Source organism: Phalaenopsis equestris, unplaced genomic scaffold, assembly GCF_001263595.1.
Source record: "Phalaenopsis equestris unplaced genomic scaffold, ASM126359v1 Scaffold000618, whole genome shotgun sequence".
NCBI lineage: Eukaryota > Viridiplantae > Streptophyta > Magnoliopsida > Asparagales > Orchidaceae > Phalaenopsis > Phalaenopsis equestris.
Window position 1 is genome coordinate 427327 of NW_018165058.1, and position 11347 is coordinate 438673.

Sequence of the window (11347 nt, forward strand, 5' to 3'; positions counted from 1 at the left end):
TTGCTATGACTAAACTCATCAAAAAATAAATTAAAATAAAAAGATATGATTTAATATGGGAGAATTATAAGCTATTTTTATAGCAGTCAAATTTGAATATAATTAAAATATTTAAACTTAATATAAATAAATATTAAATATATAAAATTTATGTAATATGTACGTAAATAAAAAGGAAAATTCTGCAAAATACTATATCGTCCTGTCATCCTTCCTCTGCTCGGCTTCCAGAAAAATGACATTTATTTAATGAATTTATGCCATGTAAACTGTTAGGAAAATATACTTGATGTTGACAGCCCACATCCATCCGATTCCAGAGTCAGGCCTTCTAGATTTTCTACAACTTTCAAGGCTCCTAAACTTACCCGGAACCGCTGCTGACTGCACCAAGGCCGCTTTATAAACATGCCAGCCAACTCGAACTCGAAATACAGAGAAGAATCCAATTCATATCTTCTTCTTCTTCTTCCTCTTCCTGCTTCACCAAAAATCTCAAAACTTCTCCAGCACTCGGGAGGCCCCTTTTGCGGCTACCGGTGACTGTGAATCCAACCGAAAGAAAGCAGCTTGAAGAGTTTCAGGTTCTGTTGATTGTTCTGTCTAATGGAAGGTCCGGGAGGCATCTTGGCGGCGAGTCTGCGGCGAACCGGCTCGGCATGGCGGGGCGGCAGTAGCAGGGATGTGTTCTCTAGATCTTCGAGGGAGGAGGATGATGAGGAGGCGCTCAAGTGGGCGGCGCTGGAAAAGCTTCCTACTTATGACCGAATCCGTAAGGGAATTCTGGCCGGATCAAGGGGGGGTAGGGAAGTGGATATTTCGGAGCTTGGTTTGGCAGAGAGGAACATGCTGATGGAGAGACTGGTCAGAATCGCAGATGAAGATAACGAGAAGTTTCTGAAAAAGCTCAAGAATAGATTGGATAGGTATTGCACTTGTGATCAAGTTTTTCACTTGTTTTCGAGAAAGATGGAAGATTTTGAACTGGGTTGTTGGTATAATTTGGTTTTGTTTGTGTTATTTCAACAGAGTTGGGATCGAGAATCCAACCATTGAGGTTAGGTTTGAGAACTTGGAAATCCATGCAGATGCTTATGTGGGGAACAGGGGAGTTCCCAATGTTCTGAATTTCTTCACCAATAGGATTGAGGTACCTTTTTTTAATAACATATTGTCTCATGATATCATGAAGTTTTTGCTTCCATGAATGAACAAATTCATGAGAAGACAACAATATAATAAAAAAAAACTTTGTTTTAATGTTTGATGAATTGTCATCCCTGCAGGCACTACTGAACACCTTGCATATACTGCCAAGTAGGAAGAGACCGCTTACAATCCTTCATGGTATCAGTGGATTCATTAAACCAAATAGGTACGCCAAGAGCCTAAGATTGGCCTGTAATTTAATATTACATATAATCTATTATGTTATTTCAGCTTTCAGCCTACTATTGTCCTAACTAAGCTGATGCTTCTTTTTCAGAATGACCTTGCTTTTAGGCCCCCCTTCTTCAGGAAAAACCACATTGCTTCTGGCTCTAGCAGGAAAGCTTAGCAAGGACCTGAAGGTCGGTGACCTTTCTTTCTTTCTAAATTACTAGTTTTCGGGAGCAATCGACCCGGCTCCTTGGGATTTTCACTTTGTTTGCAACTAATGTGTTGTGCATTCCCGCACAACATTACATGTTGAAAATGAAATATGTGGGTTGGGGTTCGGCTCGATAAGTAAAAGTCATATTACGGTATAACTGAGCCAATCTAACTCGTCAGTGGGCTCGGGTTTGGCTTTTTAAGTGGCTCTTGAACTGAGCTTGAAACTCAAATCAGCTATGACTTGAGACTCTTTAGCTCATGAGCCGACTGGTTTAACAAAATATTAATATAAAATATACTTAAAATTTGTTAAAATTCAAGACTTTCCAATAAATTCTTAAAAATATTTCAAAAATGATATTTTATATTTTATATCTTATGATTTGTTATTATTTATCTCATAATTACTCATGTTATTTATCATTTTATCATAACACTAGCTTGAATTAGTATTGTTTTCTCTTTTTCATAACAAACAAGCAAGCTGGTGAGGGGGCTTGAACTCATAGAATTAAGCTCAAACTTGATTAATTAATCAAGCTTAAGCTAAAAGCCAAGGGTGACTCGAGCTCGACTCGATCGTTTACAACCTTAAATTTCATACTCATTTGTCTCTCATGTAGTGTGAGTTTCCATCTTAAATTGGTTATGTAATGGAAAATACAGGTCTCTGGTAGTGTGTCTTACAATGGCCACGGTTTGGATGAGTTTGTGCCCCAAAGAACCTCAGCTTATATCAGTCAACATGATCTACACATTGGAGAATTGACGGTGAGAGAAACCTTAGCTTTCTCTGCAAAATGTCAAGGTGTCGGAACCAGATATGGTATGTTCAACTAAATTTACTTCCAAAGATGCGCAACTCATTGGGTCTACTTCACTGTTCCATTGCCTAACATTTCTGCTATGAACTCCAGAAATGCTGACAGAGCTTTCAAGAAGGGAGAAGGCGGCAAATATTAAGCCAGATCCTGATATTGATATGTATATGAAGGTAAATCACAATTGAGAATTAATTATAAATGTTGCATAAATTTTACTGATTTCTATTGGAAATAATGATCATATAGGCATATATTCTTAGGGTTTAGTGTAATAATCAATTGGAAAAATAAAGGACAATATTTACCAAGTTTGGGTAATCTTGCAGGCTACTACACTGGAAGGTCAGGAAATTGTTATCACAAACTATATCTTGAAGGTATGGCCTACAATAAAATTGTGCAAACTAAAATATAGATAAATTGTAATTTTAGGAGTTATAGAAAGCATAAAACCAAGTTACTTCATAGCACTCATAGCACTCAACTTTAAGAGTTGCTTAATAATCATTGTAGGGTATTGCCGTACAATGAAATGTGATTTTAGATTCTCTTTTCACTTGTATATTTTACAACCCTAAACAAACCTCCTCAATTCTTTCATTATGCAGATATTAGGATTGGATATCTGTGCTGATACTTTGGTAGGGGATCAAATGATACGGGGAATATCAGGAGGGCAGAAGAAAAGAGTAACAACAGGTGAAGAATTAAATCTATTGAGAACCCAAAAATATTCATCATCAAGTGTGAAATTCTATGTGACATTTATTAATTTTATGATTTTTCTGAAACAGGTGAGATGCTTGTTGGGCCAGCGAAAGCACTATTTATGGATGAGATCTCCACTGGTTTGGATAGCTCAACTACCTACTCTATAGTGAATTCACTGAGGCAATCCATTCACATCCTTGGTGGCACTGCCCTCATAGCATTGCTTCAACCAGCTCCTGAGACATATGACCTCTTCGACGACATTCTTCTAATCTCCGAAGGCCAAATAGTCTATCAAGGCCCCCGAGAAAATGTGCTCGAGTTCTTCGAATCTATGGGCTTCAGATGTCCTGAAAGAAAGGGTGTTGCTGATTTCCTGCAAGAGGTAATCATATAAATTGGTTACATAAACATCATTAAAAATTTCTTAGCAAAGAAGAGAAAATCGTTGCAGAAACTAAAATAATTCTTGTTGCCTCGATAGGTAACATCTAAAAAGGATCAAAGACAGTACTGGGCTCGCTTGGAACCATACAGATTCATCTCTGTTAATGAGTTCTCCAATGCTTTTCTTTCCTTCCATGTGGGAAGAAGAGTGGAGCAGGAACTTCACACCCCATTCGACAAGACTAAGAACCACCCTGCTGCTCTGACAACAACAACATATGGAGTGAACAGTAAGGGTTTGTTGAAGGCTTGCTTGGAGAGAGAGTTTTTGTTGATGAAGAGGAACTCATTTGTTTACATCTTTAAATTGTTCCAGGTTAGTGCCACTTCATCAAATAAATACCCGGTGAATTCATTCCAATGTTCATGAGGCTTTCTTCATATAAATAACGTCCTAAAATTTTCTTTCCCCATCAAACCAGATTACTGTGATATCAGCAATAGCGATGACTGTGTTCCTGCGGACCAAGATGCACCATCGTAATATTGACGATGGAACAATCTATATGGGTGCTATTTTTATTGGTATTATGACTCATCTGTTCAATGGGTTTGCGGAACTAGCCATGAGCATTGCAAAGCTTCCTGTTTTTTACAAGCAAAGAGATCTCTTATTCTTCCCAGCATGGGCTTATGCTTTGCCTACATGGATTCTTAAGATTCCAATTTCTTTTCTGGAATGTGCACTGTATACTGGCTTGACTTACTATGTGATTGGTTTTGATCCAAATGTGCAAAGGTGAGCCAGGGTAGTTTAAGAGTAGCTGCAATTATATATGTCATTTAATGAGTTTTTGAATCAAAGTTAACTATAAAACACTACTCTTTTTCCAGGTTCTTTAGGCAGTTTCTGCTATTCTCTTTGCTTAGTCAGGTGGCTTCTGGGCTTTTCCGAGTTGTGGCGGCACTTGGCAGAGATATGACAGTTGCAAACTCTTTTGGTTCCTTTGCCCAGCTGGTGGTGATTGTTCTTGGTGGATTTATCATTTCTAGAAGTATGATTTTTGCTCAGACAAACATAAGCTTGTAGATAAAGACCAAATTTTTTGTTTTATTAAAGATTCTCCCATAAGTAGCCTGTTTGTAAGCTTTTGATCAGGCTTGAACAATTCTCTCTTTTGCAGAAAGCATCAAGGATTTTTGGATCTGGGGTTACTGGTCATCACCCCTGATGTATGCGCAGAACGCCCTATCAGTGAATGAATTTCTTGGGCACAAATGGAAATTTGTAAGTGCATGCATGGATTTCTCCATACACATGTCATAAAGTTTGTCTTTCTTTGATGTCATCTAACTGCATTTGGTTTCTAATGCACAGATTCCTAATTTGACCAGCAACAAAACATTAGGAGTCCAAGTTATTGAATCCAGAGGCTTATTTGCTGAATCAGAATGGGTTTGGATTGGTGTGGGAGCTTTGATTGGCTATGTTCTGGTCTTCAACGTTGTATACACTACTGCTCTTACCTTCCTGGATCGTGAGTATTCTCAGTTCTATACACAAACCGCACATTACAGAAGTTATTGAGAACTTTTTTCATAAGCACTGCGTATTGAATTATTCTTCCACCATTCAGCATTAGGGAAAGGTCAGGCCATCATATCTGAGGACACTCTGAATGAAAAAGAGTCTAACAGAACAGGAGCGGTTGTCGAACTCTCATCTAGAGGAAGAAGTTCCCGTGGGTCTCGAGGTAAGCTGAACATCATCAAATTAGAGTAGTTTGTAACAGGTGACATGCGATTAATTACATTCATTCAACTACAGGTCGAGAAGATCGGAGTCATAGACAGACAGAAATCAATCCAGAGGATGATCCTAACAGAAAGCGTGGAATGGTTCTTCCATTTGATCCGCTTGCTTTAACTTTTGACAATGTAAAGTATTCAGTGGACATGCCAGCGGTAAGCCTCAGTTTTAGGGTTTAGGGTTTTAGAAGCAGTCAGATGATCAAAAAAGCTAACAGTTTCCAAACTTGTAGGAAATGAGATCGCAAGGCGTTCAAGATGATCGCTTGGTGCTCCTCAAAGGTGTCAGTGGGGCTTTCAGGCCCGGAGTTCTCACTGCACTTATGGGGGTCAGTGGAGCTGGTAAGACAACTCTAATGGATGTGCTTGCCGGGAGAAAAACTGGGGGGTATATAGATGGAGACATCAAAATTTCAGGCTACATAAAGAATCAGGACACTTTTGCTCGAATATCAGGGTATTGTGAGCAAAATGACATCCACTCCCCTCACGTCACTGTCTATGAATCTCTTATCTACTCCGCGTGGCTGCGGTTGCCGACTGAAGTAGATGCTAATGCAAGAAAGGTAAGCATGTAAACCCTAAACCATGCTTAAAAACTGTGTTGAAGTTTTCACATCTTTTAGCCACATACATGTAAACCCTAAACTATGATAATTACGTTGTAGATGTTTGTCGAGGAGGTTATGGAACTCGTTGAGCTGACAACATTGCGGAGTGCGTTGGTTGGATTGCCTGGTGTTAATGGGTTGTCGACGGAGCAACGCAAGCGACTGACGATTGCTGTTGAGCTTGTTGCTAATCCTTCTATAATATTCATGGATGAACCAACATCTGGATTAGATGCCCGTGCAGCGGCGATTGTGATGAGAACTGTTAGGAACACTGTGGACACAGGAAGAACTGTGGTCTGCACTATTCATCAACCTAGCATTGATATTTTTGAAGCATTTGACGAGGTGAGGCTTACCAAAAATATAATGCGCTTCTTTTTTGACAGTGTGAAAATATTATTGAATTAATCCCATGAATTGACACCATTTTTTGAATATTTCAGCTGTTTCTAATGAAACGTGGAGGAGAGGAGATATATGTAGGTCCACTAGGCCGTAATTCAGCTGAACTCATTAGATACTTTGAGGTAATTGGTAAACCTTATTTAATGCTCTCCCCTTTTTTTTTTTGCAATCTTTTGAATCCCTTGGAATTGACAGAATTTGATTTATTTCTGCAGTCAGTAAACGGAGTAAGCAAAATAAAGGATGGTTACAATCCTGCAACATGGATGCTGGAGGTGACAAACTTGGCTCAAGAAGAAATCTTGGGGGCTAACTTTGCTGAGATATACAAGAATTCTGATCTCTATAGGTATGTTTCTTTACCGTTTTGCTTTCTTTCCAAATATCACCACCTTTGAAAACTGAATCATAATGCTAATGATCTTTGCAGGAGGAATAAAGCCTTGATTAGCGAGCTAAGCATCCCTGCCCCTGGATCAAAAGAGCTCTTCTTCCCCACAAAATTTTCACAGCCTTTCTTCTCTCAATGCCTTGCTTGCTTTTGGAAACAATACAAATCATACTGGCGCAATCCATCATATGGTGCCATACGCATGTTCTTCACTACAATTATAGCCCTTATATTCGGTACCATCTTCTGGAGGCTCGGCTCAAAAACGTATGGATTTGATTGTATCATCATAGCCTAAACTAATTAGAGCAGTAAAATCATAAATGGATTTTGTGGTTTTGCAGGAAAACGCAAGGTGACCTCTTTAACGCGATGGGTTCCATGTACTGCGCTGTTATGTTCATTGGAGTCCAGAATTCACAAACTGTACAGCCAGTGGTGGATATTGAACGGACGGTATTCTACAGAGAAAAGGCTGCCGGAATGTATTCTCCACTACCATACGCATTTGCTCAGGTAATATCAAGTTACAAATTGTCTTAGGTTCAGACTCCAAATTTGTTCTCTTTCAGTATATTCTAATCTTCTCTCTTTGTATCAGGTTGCTATTGAGGTTCCATATACATTGTTCCAGGCAATAGTGTATGGTGTTATAGTGTACAGCATGATAAATTTTGACTGGACAGCAGCCAAATTCTTTTGGTATCTATTCTTCACGTTCTGCACTTTCCTGTACTTCACGTTCTACGGAATGATGGCGGTGTCGTTGACTCCTAACTCAGACATTGCAGCAGTAGTTTCTTCTGCATTTTATGCCATATGGAATCTCTTCGCAGGATTCGTTATTCCGCGCCCTGTAAGTCCTCAAAATCACTCTTTTCCTGCAAGCTATTTCTCTCCTTTCTATAGCCAAAACTAGCGGACTTATCAATGCCCTCTTATGAATTTCAGAGAATACCAATTTGGTGGAGATGGTACTTCTGGGCATGTCCAGTCGCTTGGACCATATATGGCCTACTTGCTTCACAGTTTGGTGATGTAGAAGAGATTATGACAGATAATCATATGTCAGTGAAGGACTATCTGAAGGATCACTTTGGCTATAAGCACGACTTCTTGGGGGCCGTTGTCGCGGCAGAAATTGGGTTCCCACTTCTCTTTGCTTTTGTTTTTGCATTTGCGATAAAGACTTTGAATTTCCAGAGGAGATGATGCGTTGTTGGAAGGGCAACATGAGAAGAATTATGGTGTTCGCCTTCAAACATTTCTGTAACTTTGCGTAAAAATGAAAATAGGATTTCTTTCATGAGCCGATTTATTGGCCCGAGTCTTTTCTTTCTTTTCTTCTTTGATATATAAGCTTTTTTTGTTTTCCCCTGAATTAGAATGTATAATAGTTTTCATTTCTAAATCATGTTTGTATGATGTATCATATGGCAAAATTATTCCTTTCTTTTGTTCATGTTAACTTTGTCGAATTGGTTATGTCATTGTATGATGAAATGTGCTATTAAATATTTGACCTGTCTCAAAACTCTATCGTGAAGTGTAGGCACTGCATTGATGTTTATTTTCAACAAGGGAAAAAAAGTCTTTGCAATATACGCAGAGGAAATGCAATGCCATTATTACATTAGAAATTTTATAGTTTTGTTCAGTTATGGTTTTCATGATTTTGGGGAAGTGCGAGTTGAACCGGTATTTTAGCCAATACTTGAACTCATAGTTAAACTAAAACAATACCCAAGACACTGACAGGTTCCCAAATTTATCTTAGCATACTATTTCTCGGATTTAATTATGAATTTAACTTAAATCAAATACTAGAGAAAAATAAATAAGTCCAACGACTCCACTTAATCTAGTTTTCTCACACTCCACTGTCTCTTCTTGTGTTCTGTCATTTTTACGATGCAAATTTAGATTTAATAAATTCAATTGTGACATGGATTTAACCTGAATTTAAGCTAAATCTTTGTTTGTGGAAGAATCAGGGTTTCCCGGATTTAGGAGTTGTTTGGCAGCCACTTTTAAGCAGAATTTATTCAGGATTTACATTAAAACCTGCCAGACGCCAAAAACGATCGCTTAAACCCTACTATTTCTTAAATCCCGTTTTGCCTTAAATTCGGGATTTATCAAATCTCGTAGGAAGCCGGATTTACGCGATTCAGAAAAGCTGAAGCATGTGGAAAGAAAGGGATTTAGTAAATCATATTAAAATTATCAAATAATTTTTTTAGATTTACTTATGAACATACCAAATAATTTTCAGGACTTAACCCTTCAAAATTTCATAAATCTAGATTTACAGAATTTACAGAATCTACTAAATCCTATTCAAATTAAATCCTACTTGCAACTAAATAGCTCCTGAGTCTGTAAATCTGGGATTTACTAAATTCTACCTGAGGGCAGGGGTGTGTTTGATAACATACTTTTAATATGATTTAGTAATGAATTTAACCTGAATTCAACCAAACACCAGAAAAATAACAACCAACTCCAATGTTCAATCAAATCGAATTTCTTCTCGTTCTGTCTTCTTCTACAATTGCTCTATCTCTTAAAGAGGTAAGTCCGGATTTAGGGCTTGTTTGGCGCAGCATATCGGCTGCGTTTGCGTTTCCAAAACGTCGTCTTCCTGTTTGTCTTGTCTGTTTTCGGTGTGTTTCGCGACACGTGGGTATGACTTTCTCATAAACGCGAGTTGTAGATTCGACCCCGCGGCCCGCGTTTGAAGTTATTTTCTTACCTCTCTGCTCTCGTAGCATTTGCCCTCATCCCGTGCCCTAGATGCCTCTTCGATGATCTCCTCTGCTCTAATCTTGTGGCTTTGATAGCTCCCCGGTTGTCCCTCTCACGCACCTCTCTCTGACGTGTCTCTCTCGATTGTTGTCTTTCTCCACCTCTTCCTCTCAGCAATCCGTGGTTATGGTGCTCTATAAGTAATATTTTTGCCTTTGTTGTGGTGATTTTTTATGGAATGGGTTTTCTGTGAGTATCATGTTCTTTGTGGAGAATTTCGAAGAAATTGTTTTTTTCTGTGATTTTTTGGTTGTCTCCGTTTTGCTGTGAGTAATATCATACTATCTCAACTGTTGCCTTTGGTTGGACTTGGGTGTTGGACTTCTTTTAATTATTCTCATGAAGAACCTTCATGTATCATATGAAATAAAAGTGGCATGTAATTGTTGATTTCTGCTAGAATTTAGGTGATCTGCTCGTGATTAGGTTGTGACTTTCTATTTTGGCTGGACTAGTGGAATTTATACTTTCTTTTTTTTTTCTTCAGAGTTATCGTGGGTGTAGAATTATTATAGTGGCACCAATTGCTTTAAAATTCTTTTTTTTTTTGTTCATTCGAAAGGCAATACAACTAGGTCAAAGGGTTAATGCTAGCAATATAAAACAGATTTTTTTTATGAAACTCAAATAAATTGTCAAATTCACTGTTGTTGGTGGTTGGGTGTTGGTGATGGTGATTGGACTCGAGTGTGTGTGTCTCTCTCTAATGTTGTCATCAGTTCGGTGTTGGTTATGTATGTTGACCTGCTCGGGCACATAGCTATGAGAGAAATTTCTACAGGTGCCCGCGGTGGGCAGACAATCCGGCAGATTCCACTGCCAATAGGGATCAGGGTTGTATGACATCCCTGGAGGATGACATAGCTCAGGACATACGTCGTCTGGATTTTAAAATTAATATTATTATATTTTTAAAAATAATTTTAATTTTTTTTCTTGATACTCACTGTTATGTGATGTATCTATCTTATTTTTTCTAATATTCTGAAGTGATTTTTTGCTTCTATAGTATCAAATATATTTGTATGACAGTTTTGTTACAAACCACATTATTATACATAGGCAGAATGATCATTTATCCACAATCAACTGCAAATCAATTGTTTTTTAATAGCACAAACCAAATAGTCAATCATCTTATCTGAATCAACTGTTGATCAACAGCTCATTTAGATTAGCTGTTGATCAGCAGATTGTCAATAAGCTGCAGTTACCCCAAACCGACCCTTAATAAATCCAAGGGAGAGATAGAGAGAAATTTAATGAATTTACAGACCTACCTTGGTTCCCCTCATGACTCCCCAGATTTATCGAATTTGATAAATCCTATTTAGCGTAATCCGGCGCTGCAGCCAAACATCGTCGGATTAACTTTGCGCTGCCAATATAACGTCGGGGCAGGCGTTTCCCGGGAGATGAAAGATGTGAAGTACCTTCCTCCACGATTTCGAGTAAGATCAGAGTCGGAAGGAGAAGAAGGATGGGACTTTCGGGTCTTTGCACGTTGTGATCCCGTCGTTGCCTTCCAGTTAGCTCTAATCGCGACTGTACCGTGAGGGCTCGATATTGGGCGAAACCAAGAGGGGGAAGGACATTAGGGTTTTGCACAAAGAGGGGAAGGGAGGGCCGAGGGGAAATGAGGAGATAGTTTGCGGTTTTATTTTATTTTTTATTTATGTAAATTTTATTGATTTAGTTTATCAAATATACATTAATTATTTAATAGTTAATTGATGACTATAAATATATTTTTAATTTTAAATTATTCAATAAAGTTCTAAGTAATACTTAATTTATATAAT

The 11347-nt window shown here is 38.2% G+C and overlaps 1 protein-coding gene across 1 annotated transcript; it reads left to right on the plus strand.

The window, feature by feature from the left end:
* The first annotated feature begins 406 nt into the window (after positions 1-406).
* Positions 407-8199, plus strand: LOC110029969 (ABC transporter G family member 39-like). Its single transcript, XM_020732484.1, has 24 exons — positions 407-926; positions 1030-1150; positions 1287-1375; positions 1487-1571; positions 2263-2422; positions 2514-2590; positions 2747-2797; positions 3029-3119; positions 3215-3516; positions 3616-3894; positions 4001-4317; positions 4413-4573; positions 4703-4806; positions 4897-5056; positions 5156-5272; positions 5347-5483; positions 5561-5893; positions 5996-6286; positions 6385-6468; positions 6562-6695; positions 6777-7004; positions 7082-7253; positions 7339-7593; positions 7689-8199. The coding sequence occupies exons 1-24, from the start codon at positions 607-609 to the stop codon at positions 7947-7949; spliced, it is 4329 nt and encodes a 1442-aa protein (XP_020588143.1). The 5' UTR covers positions 407-606; the 3' UTR covers positions 7950-8199.
* Positions 8200-11347: the final 3148 nt, after the last annotated feature.